General features: G+C 48.6%; 1 protein-coding gene across 2 annotated transcripts in view; it reads right to left on the reverse strand.

The window, feature by feature from the left end:
* Positions 1-22,191, reverse strand: part of LOC143801971 (myosin-IIIb-like) — a 177,078-nt gene that overhangs the window by 40,702 nt on the left and 114,185 nt on the right. The window contains exons 17-19 of one of the 2 annotated variants that reach the window (XM_077281292.1): positions 9,117-9,182; positions 8,794-8,913; positions 8,438-8,523 (exon numbers count right to left, since the gene is read on the reverse strand). In XM_077281292.1, coding sequence (XP_077137407.1) covers positions 8,438-8,523; positions 8,794-8,913; positions 9,117-9,182 — 272 coding nt within the window. The remainder of the gene's footprint in view (positions 1-8,437; positions 8,524-8,793; positions 8,914-9,116; positions 9,183-22,191) is intronic. The other variant, XM_077281293.1, reaches the window with a different exon arrangement.

Below are 22,191 nucleotides of genomic sequence, written 5' to 3' on the forward strand. Positions count from 1 at the left end.
CACCGACCCAGACCACACACCCACTCATACACGCTGCCACCACTCACCGAACACACGGGCGATGAGTCCCGGAAATATTACTAATACTGTCTGCCAATCATAAGGATCACACACCCGCTCATACACGCTGCCACCACTCATCGAATACACGGGCGATGAGTCCCGGAAATATTACTACTACTGTCTGCCAATCATAAGGATCACACACCCGCTCATGCACGCTGCCACCACTCACCGACCCAGACCACACACCCGCTCATACACGCTGCCACTACTCACCGACCCAGGCCACACACCCGCTCATGCACGCTGCCACCACTCACCGACCCAGACCACACACCCGCTCATGCACGCTGCCACCACTCACCGAACACACGGTGATGAGTCCCGGAAATATTACTACTACTGTCTGCCAATCATAAGGATCACACACCCGCTCATACACGCTGCCACCACTCACCGACCCAGGCCACACACCCGATCATACACGCTGCCACCACTCACCGAACACACGGGCGATGATTCCCGGAAATATTACTACTACTGTCTGCCAATCATAAGGATCACACACCCGCTCATACACGCTGCCACCACTCACCGACCCAGGCCACACACCCGATCATACACGCTGCCACCACTCACCGAACACACGGGCGATGAGTCCCGGAAATATTACTACTACTGTCTGCCAATCATAAGGATCACACACCCGCTCATACACGATGCCACCACTCACCGAACACACGGGCGATGAGTCCCGGAAATATTACTACTACTGTCTGCCAATCATAAGGATCACACACCCCGCTCATACACGCTGCCACCACTGTCATGTTCCCAATGGCAGGGAATTAAACACATAACACGGGCAAAAACAGGACGAGCTCTAGGGTGATGGAACCTGAGCTGACCGCGATCCTGAACCTCAACACTCAACTAACAGCAGCCGGGGAACGTTCCTGGGGGGACTCTAGACGTCTCGCGCCAGCCGGAGATCTAGCTACCCCTATCAGAAGAATCACAGACCTATCTTGCCTCCAGAGAAATATTCCCACAGAAATAGCAGCCCCCCACATATAATGACGGTGAAATGAGAGGAAGGCACAAACGTAGTTATGAAAACAGATTCAGCAAAATGAGGCCCGCTTAAGCTAGATAGCAGAGGATACAAAAGGTGAACTGCGCGGTCAGCTTAAAACCCTTCAAAATACCATCCTGAAATTACTTGAACTCATGTGCCAACTCATGGTACATGAGTGGTAATTTCAGCCCACTAGAGCAACCAGCAGCAGAGAATTACATATCTGCAAGCTGGACTAAAAACATGAAAGCAAACATGAAACAGGGAAATCCAGACTTAGCTTGTCTTGAAGGCCTAGGAGCAGGTAGCAAAGGTAACAGACACACTGATACATTGATAGCCGGCAAGGGAATGACAGGAAAGCCAGGTTAAATATGAAACACCCAGCCTCTGATGGACAGGTGGAAACCAGAGACCGCAACCCACCAAAGTCACCCAGTACCAGTTGTAACCACCAGAGGGAGCCCAAAAACAGAATCCACAACAGTACCCCCCCCTTGAGGAGGGGTCACCGATCCCTCACGAGAACCCCCAGGGCGATCAGGATGAGCTCTATGAAAGGCGCGGACCAAATCAGTCGCATGAACATCAGAGGCGACCACCCAGGAATTATCCTCCTGACCATAACCCTTCCACTTAACCAAATACTGGAGTTTACGTCTGGAAACACGAGAATCCAAGATCTTCTCAACAACATACTCCAATTCTCCCTCCACCAGCACCGGAGCAGGAGGCTCAACCGAAGGAGCAACGGGCACCTCATACCTCCGCAATAACGACCGATGGAACACATTATGAATAGCAAACGATGCTGGGAGATCCAAACGAAAAGATACAGGGTTAAGAATCTCCAAGATCTTATAAGGACCGATGAACCGAGGCTTGAACTTAGGAGAAGAGACCTTCATAGGGACAAAACGAGAAGACAACCACACCAAGTCCCCAACAAGAAGTCGGGGACCCACGTGGCGACGGCGATTAGCAAACTGCTGAGTCTTCTCCTGAGACAACTTCAAATTGTCCACCACCTGATTCCAAATCTGATGTAGCCTGTCCACCACCACGTCCACTCCAGGACAATCCGAAGGCTCCACCTGACCAGAGGAAAAACGAGGATGAAACCCCGAATTACAAAAGAAAGGAGAAACCAAAGTAGCAGAACTAGCCCGATTATTAAGGGCAAATTCGTCCAGTGGCAAAAAGGCAACCCAGTCATCTTGATCAGCAGAAACAAAACACCTTAAATAAGTTTCCAAGGTCTGATTAGTTCGCTCCGTCTGGCCATTCGTCTGAGGATGGAATGCAGACGAGAAAGACAAATCAATGCCCATCTTAGCACAAAACGTCCGCCAAAATCTAGACACAAACTGGGATCCCCTGTCAGAAACGATATTCTCCGGAATCCCATGCAAATGAACCACGTTCTGAAAAAATAAAGGGACCAACTCAGAGGAGGAAGGCAACTTAGGCAAGGGTACCAAATGAACCATCTTAGAAAAGCGGTCACACACAACCCAGATAACGGACATTTTCTGTGAGACAGGGAGATCTGAAATAAAATCCATGGAAATGTGCGTCCAAGGCCTCTTCGGGATAGGCAAGGACAACAACAACCCACTGGCCCGAGAACAGCAAGGCTTAGCCCGAGCACACACTTCACAAGACTGCACAAAGGTGCGCACATCCCTTGACAAGGAAGGCAACCAAAAAGACCTGGCCACCAAGTCTCTAGTACCAAATATTCCAGGATGACCAGCCAACACAGAAGAATGGACCTCGGAGATGACTCTACTGGTCCAATCATCCGGAACAAACAGTCTTTCTGGTGGACAACGATCAAGTTTATCCGCCTGAAACTCCTGCAATGCACGTCGCAAGTCTGGGGAGACGGCGGACAATATTACCCCATCCCTAAGGATACCAGTAGGCCCAGAGTCTCCAGGAGAGTCAGGCACAAAACTCCTGGAAAGAGCATCTGCCTTCACATTCTTTGAACCTGGCAGGTATGAAACCACAAAATTGAAACGAGAAAAAAACAACGACCAACGGGCCTGTCTAGGATTCAGACGCCTGGCAGACTCAAGGTAAATCAGATTTTTGTGATCAGTCAAGACCACCACACGATGTCTAGCACCCTCAAGCCAATGACGCCACTCCTCAAATGCCCACTTCATGGCCAAAAGCTCCCGATTACCCACATCATAATTGCGCTCGGCGGGCGAGAATTTTCTAGAAAAGAACGCACATGGCTTCATCACCGAGCCATCGGAACTTCTCTGTGACAAAACCGCCCCCGCTCCAATCTCGGAAGCATCAACCTCAACCTGAAAAGGAAGTGAAACATCTGGTTGACATAACACAGGAGCAGAAGAAAACCGGCGCTTAAGTTCCTGAAAGGCCTCCACAGCCGTAGGAGACCAATTAGCAACATCAGCACCCTTTTTAGTCAAATCAGTCAAAGGTTTAACAACACTGGAAAAATTAGTAATGAACCGACGATAAAAATTAGCAAAACCCAAGAACTTCTGAAGACTTAACAGATGTAGGTTGTGACAAGTCACAAATCGCCTGAACCTTGACGGGATCCATCTCAATAGTAGAAGGAGAAAAAAATGTACCCCAAAAAAGAAATCTTCTGGACTCCGAAGAGACATTTTGAGCCCTTCACAAACAGAGAATTGGCCCGCAGGACTTGAAACACCTTCCTGACCTGTAGAACATGAGACTCCCAGTCATCAGAAAACACCAAAATATCATCCAAATACACAATCATAAACTTATCCAGATATTCACGGAAAATATTGTGCATAAAGGACTGAAAGACTGAAGGAGCATTAGAAAGTCCAAAAGGCATTACCAAATACTCAAAATGGCCCTCAGGCGTATTAAATGCGGTTTTCCACTCATCACCCTGCTTTATCCGCACAAGATTATACGCACCGCGAAGATCTATCTTAGTGAACCACCTAGCCCCCTTAATGCGAGCAAACAAATCAGTCAATAATGGCAATGGATACTGATATTTGACTGTAATCTTATTCAGAAGGCGATAATCTATACAAGGCCTCAGGGAACCATCTTTTTTAGCCACGAAAAAAAAAACCTGCTCCCAGAGGGGACGAAGATGGACGAATATGTCCCCTTTCCAAGGACTCCTTAATATAATTCCGCATAGCAGTATGCTCTGGCACTGACAGATTAAATAAACGACCCTTAGGGAACTTACTGCCAGGAATTAATTCTATAGCACAGTCACAATCCCTATGAGGAGGGAGCGAATTGAGCTTAGGCTCCTCAAAAACATCCCGATAGTCAGACAAAAACACAGGGACCTCAGAAGGAGTAGATGAAGCGATTGAAATCAGAGGTGCATCATCATGAACCCCCTGACATCCCCAGCTTAACACAGACATTGTTTTCCAATCCAGGACTGGATTATGAGTTTGTAACCATGGCAGACCAAGCACTAGTACATCATGTAAATTATACAGTACAAGGAAGCGAATCACCTCCTGATGAACGGGAGTCATGCGCATGGTCACTTGTGTCCAGTACTGGGGTTATTCATAGCCAATGGTGTAGAGTCAATTCCCTTCATAGGAATAGGAACTTCCAGAGGCTCCAGACTAAAACCGCAGCGTTTGGCAAATGACCAATCCATAAGACTCAGGGCAGCGCCCGAATCCACATAGGCATCGACGGAAATGGAAGACAGTGAACAAATCAGAGTTACAGACAAAATGAACTTAGACTGCAGAGTACTAATGGCAAAAGATTTATCAACCTTTTTTGTGCGTTTAGAGCATGCTGATATAACATGAGCTGAATCACCACAATAAAAACACAATCCATTTTTCCGCCTATAATTTTGCCGTTCACTTCTGGACTGAATTCTATCACATTGCATAGTCTCAGGTGCCTGTTCAGAAGACACCGCCAACTGGTGCACAGGTTTGCGCTCCCGTAAACGCCGATCAATCTGAATGGCCATAGCCATAGACTCATTCAGACCTGTAGGCGCAGGGAACCCCACCATAATATCCTTAATGGCCTCAGAAAGACCATCTCTGAAGTTTGCAGCCAGGGCGCACTCATTCCACTGAGTAAGCACCGACCATTTCCGAAATTTTTGACAATATACTTCCGCTTCATCATGCCCCTGAGAGAGGGCTAATAAAGCCTTTTCAGCCTGAATCTCCAGGTTAGGTTCCTCATAGAGCAATCCCAGTGCCAGAAAAAACGCATCCACACTGAGCAATGCAGGATCCCCTGGTGCCAATGCAAATGCCCAATTCTGAGGGTCTCCCCGCAGGAAAGATATTACAATCTTGACCTGCTGAGCAGGGTCTCCAGAGGAGCGAGATTTCAAAAAAAGAAACAATTTGCAATTGTTCCTGAAATTCAGGAAGGTAGATCTATCTCCAGAAAAAAACTCTGGAATAGGAATTCTAGGTTCAGACATAGGAGTGGGAACAACAAAATCCTGTATGTTTTGAACTTTTGCAGCAAGATTATTCAGGCTGGAAGCCAAACTCTGGACATCCATGTTAAACAGCTAAGGTCAGAGCCATTCAAGGGTTAAGAGGAGGTAAGAAGCAGCTAGACAGCAATTAAGGGCTAGGCAGCAAAACTCTGAGGAAAAAAAAAAAAATTTCCCTTCAACACTTCTTTTTCTCCTGCTTCAGCCCAAACAATTAACACTTTGTGGGCCGGCTATACTGTCATGTTCCCAATGGCAGGGAATTAAACACATAACACGGGCAAAAACAGGACGAGCTCTAGGGTGATGGAACCTGAGCTGACCGCGATCCTGAACCTCAACACTCAACTAACAGCAGCCGGGGAACGTTCCTGGGGGGACTCTAGACGTCTCGCGCCAGCCGGAGATCTAGCTACCCCTATCAGAAGAATCACAGACCTATCTTGCCTCCAGAGAAATATTCCCACAGAAATAGCAGCCCCCCACATATAATGACGGTGAAATGAGAGGAAGGCACAAACGTAGTTATGAAAACAGATTCAGCAAAATGAGGCCCGCTTAAGCTAGATAGCAGAGGTTACAAAAGGTGAACTGCGCGGTCAGCTTAAAACCCTTCAAAATACCATCCTGAAATTACTTGAACTCATGTGCCAACTCATGGTACATGAGTGGTAATTTCAGCCCACTAGAGCAACCAGCAGCAGAGAATTACATATCTGCAAGCTGGACTAAAAACATGAAAGCAAACATGAAACAGGGAAATCCAGACTTAGCTTGTCTTGAAGGCCTAGGAGCAGGTAGCAAAGGTAACAGAGACACACTGATACATTGATAGCCGGCAAGGGAATGACAGGAAAGCCAGGTTAAATAGGAAACACCCAGCCTCTGATGGACAGGTGGAAACCAGAGACCGCAACCCACCAAAGTCACCCAGTACCAGCTGTAACCACCAGAGGGAGCCCAAAAACAGAATCCACAACACACCACTCACCGAACACACGGGCGATGAGTCCCGGAAATATTACTACTACTGTCTGCCAATCATAAGGATCACACACCCCGCTCATACACGCTGCCACCACTCACCGAATACACGGGCGATGAGTCCTGGAAATATTACCACTACTGTCTGCCAATCATAAGGCCACACACCCGCTCATACACGCTGCCACCACTCACCGACCCAGGCCACACACCCGATCATACACGCTGCCACCACTCACCGAACACACGGGCGATGAGTCCCGGAAATATTACTACTACTGTCTGCCAATCATAAGGATCACACACCCGCTCATACACGCTGCCACCACTCACCGAACACACGGGCGATGAGTCCCGGAAATATTACTACTACTGTCTGCCAATCATAAGGATCACACACCCGCTCATACACGCTGCCACCACTCACCGAACACACGGGCGATGAGTCCCGGAAATATTACTACTACTGTCTGCCAATCATAAGGATCACACACCCGCTCATACACGCTGCCACCACTCACCGAACACACGGGCGATGAGTCCCGGAAATATTACTACTACTGTCTGCCAATCATAAGGATCACACACCCGCTCATACACGCTGCCACCACTCACCCAACACACGGGCGATGAGTCCTGGATATAATACTACTACTGTCTGCCAATCATAAGGATCACACACCCGCTCATACACGCTGCCACCACTCACCGAATACACGGGCGATGAGTCCTGGAAATATTACTACTACTGTCTGCCAATCATAAGGATGACACACTTTAAGGCTATGGGTTCTTTAGAACATGCAAGGTCAACTTATTAAAGTTTTATGATTTAATACAAAAGGTACAGGGCTTACAATAAAAAGGTATAAAAATATGGTAATAAAAAGACATACAGGTATGCAAAACAGTTATAAAAATAAACAGGAGAAAACCTACAGAATAGCTAACTTTGTAGTCTGCTTTCTGCTCCCTGAGGGGGACGAGTATGGAATGGAACACATCAGCTTGGCTGCCCTCAATCTGTGATCCCCCCCTTTGTGTGTAGGTCTAATTTACATAGTCATCCTGGAGGTCAGATTTCTAGACCAGCCTCCATGTTAATATTAATAATTGCCTGTGACTGGGCCATGAACACTCCACCATTGAATATATTATTTCCTCTGAGATTCCCTGTGTAAAAGGTTCCCACAGTTAGATCGTGTCTGTCAGGATGTAATTGACATCTCTCCTCAAAGGAGCCGAAGGTGTGAAACGTTTCCCTTTCCTGGTTCTTAGAAGGCCCCCTGGCGAGATTGGAGACAGGAGACTGCCTTCTCAGGATAACATATACTGTGACCCTGAAGTCTCAGGACAGATGTTATATTACTGCTGGTCACACATATATACCTATACATATTTCACTATACCCACATACTGCACCCTCTGAGCCAATCAAATGAGCGAGTCATCCACATACTGCGACCCACATACCGCACCCTCGGAGGCAATTACATGAGCGACATACACATCCCACAATCCACATACTATGCCCATTAAGCTGATCATGTGAACGCGTCACACAACTCCCGCAACCCACATACTGCTCCCTCATCACATGACCACTTCATACACTTACTGCAATCCACACAAAATTCCCTTGGAGCCAATCATGTGATCGCACTCATACAAGTCACATCGTGCCATTGGAGCCGATCACGAGTGCGTCAAACAAGTCACACATACTGCGCTCTCGGAGCGGATCATGTGACTGCATCATACATATACCGCGCTCTTGGAGCCAAACACGTAAGCATGCCATACATACAGTGACCTCTGATCACATGACCGCGCTCATTGGGCCGTGGGATCCGTCCACGTCTCCCATCCCCATCCAGAGATAAGTCACTTACTGCCCCACAAAGTCGTGGAAGGAGGGTCTCCAGGAGAAGCCGTCCCTGCGGATCCGCAGCGTCTCCATCAGACCGTTATACCGCAGCTGGAAACAAATCTTCACATTACTGGGGGTCCATACCCCACCCTGTCATTTTACTGGGGGTCCACACCCCACCCTGTCACATTAATGGGGGTCCACGTCCCACCCTGTCACATTAATGGGGGTCCACAGCCCACCGTGTCACATTAATGGGGGTCCACACCCCACCCTTTCACTTTACTGGGGTAATCACTCCACCCTGTCACATTAATGGGGGTCCACGTCCCACCCTGTCACATTACTGGGGGTCCATTCCCCCACAAAGCTCCTCACCTGGTTCATAACCCCTTCAGGATGGAAGACGCCCGGCTGCTTCTCACTGTTAGGTTTTATGCAGCGGATGAAATGGGGGCTTGCGGCGTACATCTTCTCCATGAGGACGGTGAGCGAGCGCTGTGGTCAGAGAACCAATCAGGACGGCAGCAATCATAACCGGGAAGATCCTCTCCCAAATTACCATCACCCAACCCAGAACCACCCAACTATCGACGTCCATACCCCAAACTGCCCGCAAAGTATCACCCACATACCCGGGAGACCCCCATACCTGGAACTGCCCCCAAAATATCACCCTCATATCCGGGAGAACCCCATACCTGGAACTGCGCCCCGACAGACATCTTGCGAGCAGAAGCTTTATCCTGAGAGATCAGAGCCTGAAACTAAAAACAGTCACTGAGAGGGTCCACAGGTAATGGGGTGGGGGGTGTATCACTGAGAGGGTCCGCAGGTAATGGGGTGGGGGGTGTATCACTGAGAGGGTCCACAGGTAATGGGGTGGGGGGTGTATCACTGAGAGGGTCCGCAGGTAATGGGGTGGGGGGTGTATCACTGAGAGGGTCCGCAGGTAATGGGGTGGGGGGTGTATCACTGAGAGGGTCCGCAGGTAATGGGGTGGGGGGTGTATCACTGAGAGGGTCCGCAGGTAATGGGGTGGGGGGTGTATCACTGAGAGGGTCCGCAGGTAATGGGGTGGGGGGTGTATCACTGAGAGGGTCCGCAGGTAATGGGGTGGGGGGTGTATCACTGAGGGTCCGCAGGTAATGGGGTGGGGGGTGTATCACTGAGAGGGTCCGCAGGTAATGGGGTGGGGGGTGTATCACTGAAAGGGTCCACAGGTAATGGGGTGGGGGGTGTATCACTGAGAGGGTCCATTGGTAATGAGGTGGGGGGTGTATCAGTGAGAGGGTCCGCGGGTAATGGGGTGGGGGTGTATCAGTGAGGGTCCGTGGGTAATGGGGTGGGGGGTGTATCACTGAGAGGGTCCGCAGGTAATGGGGAGGGGGGTGTATCACTGAGAGGGTCCGCAGGTAATGGGGTGGGGGGTGTATCACTGAGAGGGTCCGCAGGTAATGGGGTGGAGGGTGTATCGCTGAGAGGGTCCGCAGGTAATGGGGTGGGGGGTGTATCACTGAGAGGGTCCGCAGGTAATGGGGTGGGGGGTGTATCACTGAGAGGGTCCATTGGTAATGAGGTGGGGGTGTATCAGTGAGAGGGTCCATGGGTAATGGGGTGGGGGGGTGTATCACAGAGGGTCCACAGGTAATGGGGTGGGGGGTGTATCACTGAAAGGGTCCACAGGTAATGGGGTGGGGGGTGTATCACTGAGAGGGTCCATTGGTAATGAGGTGGGGGGTGTATCAGTGAGAGGGTCCGCGGGTAATGGGGTGGGGGTGTATCAGTGAGAGGGTCCGTGGGTAATGGGGTGGGGGGTGTATCACTGAGAGGGTCCGCAGGTAATGGGGTGGGGGGTGTATCACTGAGAGGGTCCACAGGTAATGGGGTGGGGGGTGTATCACTGAGGGTCCACAGGTAATGGGGTGGGGGGTGTATCACTGAGAGGGTCCGCAGGTAATGGGGTGGGGGGTGTATCACTGAGAGGGTCCACAGGTAATGGGGTGGGGGGTGTATCACTGAGAGGGTCCGCAGGTAATGGGGTGGGGGGTGTATCACTGAGAGGGTCCGTGGGTAATGGGGTGGGGGGTGTATCACTGAGAGGGTCCGCAGGTAATGGGGTGGGGGGTGTATCACTGAGAGGGTCCGTGGGTAATGGGGTGGGGGGTGTATCAATGAGGGGGTTTGCAAATGGAATGTGGGTCATTGAGAAGATCTGTAGGCAATGGAGTCGGTGGGTCTGCAGGTGGGGGGGTGTCATTAAGGCTACGTTCACATTTGCGTTGTTGGGCGCAGTGTCGGCGACGCAATGCATAACGCAGTGTTTTGTGACGCATGTGTCAGACGTTAACACGAAATGCAGAAAAAACTGCATCATGCAGCGTCGGCTGCGCCCTGACTGTTGCGCCTAAATGACGCATGCGTCACAAAACGCTTGACAACGCATACCGGCGCATGTCCATGTGCCCCCCATGTTAAAGATAGGGGCGCATGACGCATACGTCGGTATCCGTTGACGACGCTGCGCCCAACAACGCAAATGTGAACGCTACCTAAGAGGGTTGTCAGGTAATGAGGGGGTCATTGAAGTCAATGAGGGGTGGGGGACATGCCGGGAGATCCGTTCTCCATGCAGGGAATGGGGCGCAGGGCTGAAATAGGGCAGAAGGCGACATCTGCACCCTCCGAGGAACGCAAAATTACACAGCATAAGGCGTCTATACTATACTTACTGGTAGAGCATATCCCCTACGCTGGGCACTGTATACTGCACTGTAGAGCATATCCCCTACACTAGGCACTGTATACTGTACTGTAGAGCATATCCCCTACACTAGGCACTGTATACTGTACTGTAGAGCATATCCCCTACGCTGGGCACTGTATACTGTACTGTAGAGCATATCCCCTACGCTGGGCACTGTATACTGTAGAGCATATCCCCTACGCTGGGCACTGTATACTGTACTGTAGAGCATATCCCCTACACTAGGCACTGTATACTGTACTGTAGAGCATATCCCCTACGCTGGGCACTGTATACTGCACTGTAGAGCATATCCCCTACGCTGGGCACTGTATACTGTACTGTAGAGCATATCCCCTACGCTGGGCACTGTATACTGTACTGTAGAGCATATCCCCTACACTAGGCACTGTATACTGTACTGTAGAGCATATCCCCTACGCTGAGCACTGTATACTGCACTGTAGAGCATATCCCCTACGCTGGGCACTGTATACTGCACTGTAGAGCATATCCCCTACACTAGGCACTGTATACTGTACTGTAGAGCATATCCCCTACGCTGGGCACTGTATACTGTACTGTAGAGCATATCCCCTACGCTGGGCACTGTATACTGTACTGTAGAGCATATCCCCTACGCTGGGCACTGTATACTGTACTGTAGAGCATATCCCCTACACTAGGCACTGTATACTGTACTGTAGAGCATATCCCCTACGCTGAGCACTGTATACTGCACTGTAGAGCATATCCCCTACGCTGGGCACTGTATACTGTACTGTAGAGCATATCCCCTACGCTGAGCACTGTATACTGCACTGTAGAGCATATCCCCTACGCTGGGCACTGTATACTGCACGGTAGAGCATATCCCCTACACTAGGCACTGTATACTGTACTGTAGAGCATATCCCCTACACTAGGCACTGTATACTGTACTGTAGAGCATATCCCCTACGCTGGGCACTGTATACTGTACTGTAGAGCATATCCCCTACGCTGGGCACTGTATACTGTACTGTAGAGCATATCCCCTACGCTGGGCACTGTATACTGTACTGTAGAGCATATCCCCTACACTAGGCACTGTATACTGTACTGTAGAGCATATCCCCTACGCTGAGCACTGTATACTGCACTGTAGAGCATATCCCCTACGCTGGGCACTGTATACTGCACTCTAGAGCATATCCCCTACGCTGGGCACTGTATACTGTACTGTAGAGCATATCCCCTACACTAGGCACTGTATACTGTACTGTAGAGCATATCCCCTACGCTGAGCACTGTATACTGCACTGTAGAGCATATCCCCTACGCTGGGCACTGTATACTGTACTGTAGAGCATATCCCCTACGCTGAGCACTGTATACTGCACTGTAGAGCATATCCCCTACGCTGGGCACTGTATACTGCACGGTAGAGCATATCCCCTACACTAGGCACTGTATACTGTACTGTAGAGCATATCCCCTACACTAGGCACTGTATACTGTACTGTAGAGCATATCCCCTACGCTGGGCACTGTATACTGTACTGTAGAGCATATCCCCTACGCTGGGCACTGTATACTGTACTGTAGAGCATATCCCCTACGCTGGGCACTGTATACTGTACTGTAGAGCATATCCCCTACACTAGGCACTGTATACTGTACTGTAGAGCATATCCCCTACGCTGAGCACTGTATACTGCACTGTAGAGCATATCCCCTACGCTGGGCACTGTATACTGCACTCTAGAGCATATCCCCTACGCTGGGCACTGTATACTGTACTGTAGAGCATATCCCCTACACTAGGCACTGTATACTGTACTGTAGAGCATATCCCCTACTCTAGGCACTGTATACTGTACTGTAGAGCATATCCCCTACGCTGAGCACTGTATACTGCACTGTAGAGCATATCCCCTACGCTGGGCACTGTATACTGCACTCTAGAGCATATCCCCTACGCTGGGCACTGTATACTGTACTGTAGAGCATATCCCCTACACTAGGCACTGTATACTGTACTGTAGAGCATATCCCCTACGCTGAGCACTGTATACTGCACTGTAGAGCATATCCCCTACGCTGGGCACTGTATACTGTACTGTAGAGCATATCCCCTACGCTGAGCACTGTATACTGCACTGTAGAGCATATCCCCTACGCTGGGCACTGTATACTGCACGGTAGAGCATATCCCCTACACTAGGCACTGTATACTGTACTGTAGAGCATATCCCCTACACTAGGCACTGTATACTGTACTGTAGAGCATATCCCCTACACTAGGCACTGTATACTGTACTGTAGAGCATATCCCCTACGCTGAGCACTGTATACTGCACTGTAGAGCATATCCCCTACGCTGGGCACTGTATACTGCACTCTAGAGCATATCCCCTACGCTGGGCACTGTATACTGTACTGTAGAGCATATCCCCTACACTAGGCACTGTATACTGTACTGTAGAGCATATCCCCTACGCTGAGCACTGTATACTGCACTGTAGAGCATATCCCCTACGCTGGGCACTGTATACTGCACGGTAGAGCATATCCCCTACACTAGGCACTGTATACTGTACTGTAGAGCATATCCCCTACACTAGGCACTGTATACTGTACTGTAGAGCATATCCCCTACGCTGGGCACTGTATACTGTACTGTAGAGCATATCCCCTACGCTGGGCACTGTATACTGTACTGTAGAGCATATCCCCTACGCTGGGCACTGTATACTGTACTGTAGAGCATATCCCCTACACTAGGCACTGTATACTGTACTGTAGAGCATATCCCCTACGCTGAGCACTGTATACTGCACTGTAGAGCATATCCCCTACGCTGGGCACTGTATACTGCACTCTAGAGCATATCCCCTACGCTGGGCACTGTATACTGTACTGTAGAGCATATCCCCTACACTAGGCACTGTATACTGTACTGTAGAGCATATCCCCTACTCTAGGCACTGTATACTGTACTGTAGAGCATATCCCCTACGCTGAGCACTGTATACTGTACTGTAGAGCATATCCCCTACGCTGAGCACTGTATACTGCACTGTAGAGCATATCCCCTACGCTGGGCACTGTATACTGCACTCTAGAGCATATCCCCTACGCTGGGCACTGTATACTGTACTGTAGAGCATATCCCCTACACTAGGCACTGTATACTGTACTGTAGAGCATATCCCCTACACTAGGCACTGTATACTGTACTGTAGAGCATATCAAAAAAAACACCAGAACACAGGCATGCTTACCTGTTCAAGGCCTCCAACAATTGCACTACCCAGGGTGCACCAGGCCCAAGTAAAGATAGCAAACAACACAGGTGCAAATAATACCGATGCAGCCAACCTACAATCAGGAATTGGCTGCTTGGAGCACCCATGCAAAAAAATAGTCTGTATGTGGCATGTTCACACAGGACTGCAAAGTATATGGTGAAAAGCCTATTAATGACGCCATGTGTATAGCGGGCTAACCATGATGCATCCTGTGTGAACAGAGGCCACAGTGTACAGAGCCATCTAGGGCCCAGGCGCACCCTGGAAAAATGTACAGTGCACCAAAAACATAATGTATGCAAGGTATTGGTTGATATTATGGCCACAATATTGAAGCTGCCAACCCACGTCAAGGGTCCTTGTATCTTGGCAGTCCTAATCTAAAAAAAACACCATTGGAGGAAAACCTCCACTAAACTCAAAAAAAACACCAGAACACAGGCATGCTTACCTGTTCAAGGCCTCCAACAATTGCACTACCCAGGGTGCACCAGGCCCAAGTAAAGATAGCAAACAACACAGGTGCAATATACTTTGCAGTCCTGTGTGAACATGCCACATACAGACTATTTTTTTGCATGGGTGCTCCAAGCAGCCAATTCCTGATTGTAGGTTGGCTGCATCGGTATTATTTGCACCTGTGTTGTTTGCTATCTTTACTTGGGCCTGGTGCACCCTGGGTAGTGCAATTGTTGGAGGCCTTGAACAGGTAAGCATGCCTGTGTTCTGGTGTTTTTTTTGAGTTTAGTGGAGGTTTTCCTCCAATGGTGTTTTTTTACTGTAGAGCATATCCCCTACGCTGGGCACTGTATACTGCACTCTAGAGCATATCCCCTACGCTGGGCACTGTATACTGTACTGTACAGCATATCCCCTACGCTGGGCACTGTATACTGTACTGTAGAGCATATCCCCTACGCTGGGCACTGTATACTGCACTGTAGAGCATATCCCCTACACTAGGCACTGTATACTGTACTGTAAAGCATATCCCCTACACTAGGCACTGTATACTGTACTGTAGAGCATATCCCCTACACTAGGCACTGTATACTGTACAGCATATCCCATACGCTGGGCACTGTATACTGTACTGTAGAGCATATCCCCTACACTAGGCACTGTATACTGTACTGTAGAGCATATCCCATACGCTGGGCACTGTATACTGTACTGTAGAGCATATCCCCTACGCTGGGCACTGTATACTGTACTGTAGAGCATATCCCCTACGCTGGGCACTGTATACTGTACTGTAGAGCATATCCCCTACGCTAGGCACTGTATACTGTACTGTAGAGCATATCCCCTACGCTGGGCACTGTATACTGTACTGTAGAGCATATCCCCTACGCTGGGCACTGTATACTGTACTGTAGAGCATATCCCCTACACTAGGCACTGTATACTGTACTGTAGAGCATATCCCCTACGCTGGGCACTGTATACTGTACTGTAGAGCATATCCCCTACGCTGGGCACTGTATACTGTACTGTAGAGCATATCCCCTACGCTGGGCACTGTATATTGTACTGTAGAGCATATCCCCTACGCTGGGCACTGTATACTGTACTGTAGAGCATATCCCCTACACTAGGCACTGTATACTGTACTGTAGAGCATATCCCCTACGTTAAGCACTGTATACTGTAGAGCATATCCCCTACGTTAAGCACTGTATACTGTAGAGCATATACCCTATGCTGGGCACTATACTGTACTGTAGAGCATATCCCCTACTCTGGGCAATGTATACTGTACTGTAGAGCATATCCCCTACGCTAAGCACTGTATACTGAACTGTAGAGCATATCCCCTACGTTAAGCACTGTATACTGTAGAGCATATCCCCTACACTAGGCACTGTATACTGTACTGTAGAGCATATCCCCTACACTAGGCACTGTATACTGTATTGTACAGCATATCCCCTACGCTGGGCACTGTATACTGTACTGTAGAGCATATCCCCTACGCTGGGCACTGTATACTGTACTGTAGAGCATATCCCCTACGCTAGGCACTGTATACTGTACTGTAGAGCATATCCCCTACGCTGGGCACTGTATACTGTACTGTAGAGCATATCCCCTACGCTGGGCACTGTATACTGTACTGTAGAGCATATCCCCTACACTAGGCACTGTATACTGTACTGTAGAGCATATCCCCTATGCTGGGCACTGCATACTGTACTGTAGAGCATATCCCCTACGCTGGGCACTGTATACTGTACTGTAGAGCATATCCCCTACGCTGGGCACTGTATATTGTACTGTAGAGCATATCCCCTACGCTGGGCACTGTATACTGTACTGTAGAGCATATCCCCTACACTAGGCACTGTATACTGTACTGTAGAGCATATCCCCTACGTTAAGCACTGTATACTGTAGAGCATATCCCCTACGTTAAGCACTGTATACTGTAGAGCATATACCGTATGCTGGGCACTATACTGTACTGTAGAGCATATCCCCTACTCTGGGCAATGTATACTGTACTGTAGAGCATATCCCCTACGCTAAGCACTGTATACTGAACTGTAGAGCATATCCCCTACGTTAAGCACTGTATACTGTAGAGCATATCCCCTACACTAGGCACTGTATACTGTACTGTAGAGCATATCCCCTACACTAGGCACTGTATACTGTATTGTACAGCATATCCCCTACGCTGGGCACTGTATACTGTACTGTAGAGCATATCCCCTACGCTGGGCACTGTATACTGTACTGTAGAGCATATCCCCTACGCTAGGCACTGTATACTGTACTGTAGAGCATATCCCCTACGCTGGGCACTGTATACTGTACTGTAGAGCATATCCCCTACGCTGGGCACTGTATACTGTACTGTAGAGCATATCCCCTACACTAGGCACTGTATACTGTACTGTAGAGCATATCCCCTACGCTGGGCACTGCATACTGTACTGTAGAGCATATCCCCTACGCTGGGCACTGTATACTGTACTGTAGAGCATATCCCCTACGCTGGGCACTGTATATTGTACTGTAGAGCATATCCCCTACGCTGGGCACTGTATACTGTACTGTAGAGCATATCCCCTACACTAGGCACTGTATACTGTACTGTAGAGCATATCCCCTACGTTAAGCACTGTATACTGTAGAGCATATCCCCTACGTTAAGCACTGTATACTGTAGAGCATATACCGTATGCTGGGCACTATACTGTACTGTAGAGCATATCCCCTACTCTGGGCAATGTATACTGTACTGTAGAGCATATCCCCTACGCTAAGCACTGTATACTGAACTGTAGAGCATATCCCCTACGTTAAGCACTGTATACTGTAGAGCATATCCCCTACACTAGGCACTGTATACTGTACTGTAGAGCATATCCCCTACACTAGGCACTGTATACTGTATTGTACAGCATATCCCCTACGCTGGGCACTGTATACTGTACTGTAGAGCATATCCCCTACGCTAGGCACTGTATACTGTACTGTAGAGCATATCCCCTACGCTGGGCACTGTATACTGTACTGTAGAGCATATCCCCTACGCTGGGCACTGTATACTGTACTGTAGAGCATATCCCCTACGCTGGGCACTGTATACTGTACTGTAGAGCATATCCCCTACGCTGGGCACTGTATACTGTACTGTAGAGCATATCCCCTACGCTAGGCACTGTATACTGTACTGTAGAGCATATCCCCTACGCTGGGCACTGTATACTGTACTGTAGAGCATATCCCCTACACTAGGCACTGTATACTGTACTGTAGAGCATATCCCCTACGCTGGGCACTGTATACTGTACTGTAGAGCATATCCCCTACGCTGGGCACTGTATACTGTACTGTAGAGCATATCCCCTACACTAGGCACTGTATACTGTACTGTAGAGCATATCCCCTACACTAGGCACTGTATACTGTACTGTAGAGCATATCCCCTACGCTGGGCACTGTATACTGTACTGTAGAGCATATCCCCCATGCTGGGCACTGTATACTGTACTGTAGAGCATATCCCCTATGCTGGGCACTGTATACTGTACTGTAGAGCATATCCCCTACGCTAGGCACTGTATACTGTACTGTAGAGCATATCCCCCATGCTGGGCACTGTATACTGTACTGTAGAGCATATCCCCTATGCTGGGCACTGTATACTGTACTGTAGAGCATATCCCCTATGCTGGGCACTGTATACTGTACTGTAGAGCATATCCCCTACGCTGGGCACTGTATATTGTTCTGTAGAGCATATCCCCTACACTAGGCACTGTATACTGTATAGCATATCCCCTACGCTGGGCACCATACTGTACTGTAGAGCATATCCCCTACACTAGGCACTGTATACTGTACTGTAGAGCATATCCCCCATGCTGGGCACTGTATACTGTAGTGTAGAGCATATCCCCTATGCTGGACACTGTATACTGTACTGTAGAGCATATCCCCTACGCTAAGCACTGTATACTGTTGAGCATATCCCCTACACTAGGCACTGTATACTGTACTGTAGAGCATATACCCTACTCTGGGCACTGTATACTCTACTGAAGAGCATATCCCCTACACTAGGCACTGTATACTGTATAGCATATCCCCTACGCTGGGCACTGTATATTGTACTGTAGAGCATATCCCCTACGCTGGGCACTGTTTACTGTATAGCATATCCCCTACGCTGGGCACCATACTGTACTGTAGAGCATATCCCCTACACTAGGCACTGTATACTGTACTGTAGAGCATATCCCCCATGCTGGGCACTGTATACTGTACTGTAGAGCATATCCCCTACACTAGCCACTGTATACTGTACTTGTAGAGCATATCCCCTAGACTAGGCACTGTATACTGTACTTGTAGAGCATATCCCCTACACTAGGCACTGTATACTGTAGAGCATATCCCCTACGCTAAGCACTGTATACTGTACTGTAGAGCATATACCCTATGCTGGGCACTATACTGTACTGTAGAGCATATCCCCTACTCTGGGCAATGTATACTGTACTGTAGAGCATATCCCCTACGCTAAGCACTGTATACTGAACTGTAGAGCATATCCCCTACGTTAAGCACTGTATACTGTAGAGCATATCCCCTACACTAGGCACTGTATACTGTACTGTAGAGCATATCCCCTACACTAGGCACTGTATACTGTACTGTACAGCATATCCCCTACGCTGGGCACTGTATACTGTACTGTAGAGCATATCCCCTACACTAGGCATTATACTGTAGACCATATTATTTATTTATATATCACCATTGATTCCATGGTGCTGTACATGAGAAGGGGTTACATACAAGTTACAGATATCACTTACAGTAAACGAACTGACAGACTGATACAGAGGGGCGACGACCCTGCCTTTGCTGGCTTACATTCTACAGGATGATGGGGATGTAGAACATATCCCCTACGCTGGGCACCATACTGTACAGCATATCCCCTACACTAGGCACTGTATACTGTACTGTAGAGCATATCCCCTACACTAGGCACTGTATACTGTACAGCATATCTCCTACGCTGGGCACTGTATACTGTACTGTAGAGCATATCCCCTACACAAGGCACTGTATACTGTACTGTAGAGCATATCCCCTACGCTGGGCACCATACTGTACTGTAGAGCATATCCCCTACACTAGGCACTGTATACTGTACTGTCGAGCACATCCCCTACACTAGACACTGTATACAGTACTTGTAGAGCATATCCCCTATGTTAGGCACTGTATACTGTAATTGCAAAGCATATCCCCTACACTAGGCACTGTATACAGTACTTGTAGAGCATATCCTTTACGCTAGGCACTGTATACTGTACTTGTAGAGCATATCCCCTAAGCTAGGCACTGTATACTATAATAATAATCTTTATTTTAATATAGAGCAAACATATTCCGCAGCGCTTTACAGTTTGCACACATTATCATCACTGTCCCCGATGCGGCTCACAATCTAAATTTCCTATCAGTATGTCTTTGGAATGTGGGAGGAAACCGGAGAACACGGAGGAAACCCACGCAAACACGGGGAGAACATACAAACTCCTTGCAGATGTTGTCCGAGGTGGGGTTTTAACTTGTAGAGCATATTCCCTATGCTGCACACTGTATGCTGTAGTTGTAGAGAATATCCCCTACGCTGGGCACTGTATACTGTACTGTAGAGCATATTCCCTACGCTGGGCACTGTATGCTGTAGTTGTTGAGCATATTCCCTACACTGGGCACTGTATACTGTACTTGTAGAGCATATTCCCTACACTGGGCACTGTATACTGTACTTGTAGAGCATATCCCCTACGCTAGGCACTGTATACTGTACTTGTTGAGCATATTCCCTACACTGGGCACTGTATATTGTACTTGTAGAGCATATCCCCTACGCTGGGCACTGTATACTGTACTTGTAGAGCATATCCGTGTCACGATTCCTTTATCTTCCCCACCACTCACACCAATTTGTCATGACCAGGGTGTTATGATCCTTAGTGGTTGAGGATCACAAATTACTCCAGCTAAGTAACAAACATAGGACAAGCTCTAGGGAGGTGGCAAACTGGACTGACCGCAAATCTGAACCTAACCAAACACACTAGAAGTAGCCGGTGAACGTGCCTGAATTCCTAGACATCTTGAGCCAACCTGAGGAACTAACTACCCCTAGAGAGAAAGAAAGACCTCTCTTGCCTCCAGAGAAATAATCCCCAAAGATATAGAAGCCCCCAACAAATAACGGTGAGGTAAGAGGAAGCACATACACAGGGGTGAAAGCAGATTCAGCAAATGAGGCCCACTAATACTAGATAGCAAAAAATAGAAAAGGGAATCTATGCGGTCAGTAAAAAACCCTTACAAAATATCCACTCTGAGATTTCAAGAACCCCCACACCAACTAACAGTGTGGGGGGAGAAACTCAGTCCCCTAGAGCAACCAGCAAGCGAGGAAATCACATTTTAGCGAGCTGGACTAAAAACATAATGAACGCTGATAATCAAAAAATGATCAAACAAAAACTTAGCTTGTCTTGGAGAGACTGGGAGCAAGGTAGACACAAGGAATCTGAAGAGCACTGAATACATTGATAGCAGGCAAGGAACTGAGTATCCAGGTGGGCTAAATAGGAAACCAACCAGGATAACGAACCAGCTGATGCTGCAACCTGCAGAAAGACAACACTACACAGTACCGCTTGTGACCACTAGAGGGAGCTCAAAAATAGAGTTCACAACAGTACCCACCCCTTAAGAAGGGGTCACCGAACCCTCATCAAGACCCCCAGGGCAATCAGGATGAGCCACGTGGAAGGCACGAACCAAATCGGCCGCATGAACATCAGAGGCGACAACCCAGGAATTATCCTCCTGACCATAGCCCTTCCACTTAACCAAATACTGAAGCCTCCGTCTAGAGATACGAGAATCCAAATTCTTCTCCACCACGTACTCCAATTCGCCCTCGACCAGCACCGGAGCAGGAGGCTCAACAGAAGGAACCACAGGTACCACATACCTCCTATGGAACACATTATGAATGGCAAACGATGCTGGGAGATCCAAACGAAAAGACACCGGGTTAAGGATTTCCAAGATCTTATATGGACCGATGAAGCGAGGCTTGAATTTAGGAGAGGAGACCTTCATAGGAACATACCGAGAAGACAGCCACACCAAATCCCCAACACGAAGTCGGGGACCCACACCGCGGCGGCGGTTGGC

Source organism: Ranitomeya variabilis, chromosome 1 (genome assembly GCF_051348905.1).
Source record: "Ranitomeya variabilis isolate aRanVar5 chromosome 1, aRanVar5.hap1, whole genome shotgun sequence".
In the NCBI taxonomy this organism is placed as follows: Eukaryota; Metazoa; Chordata; class Amphibia; order Anura; family Dendrobatidae; genus Ranitomeya; species Ranitomeya variabilis.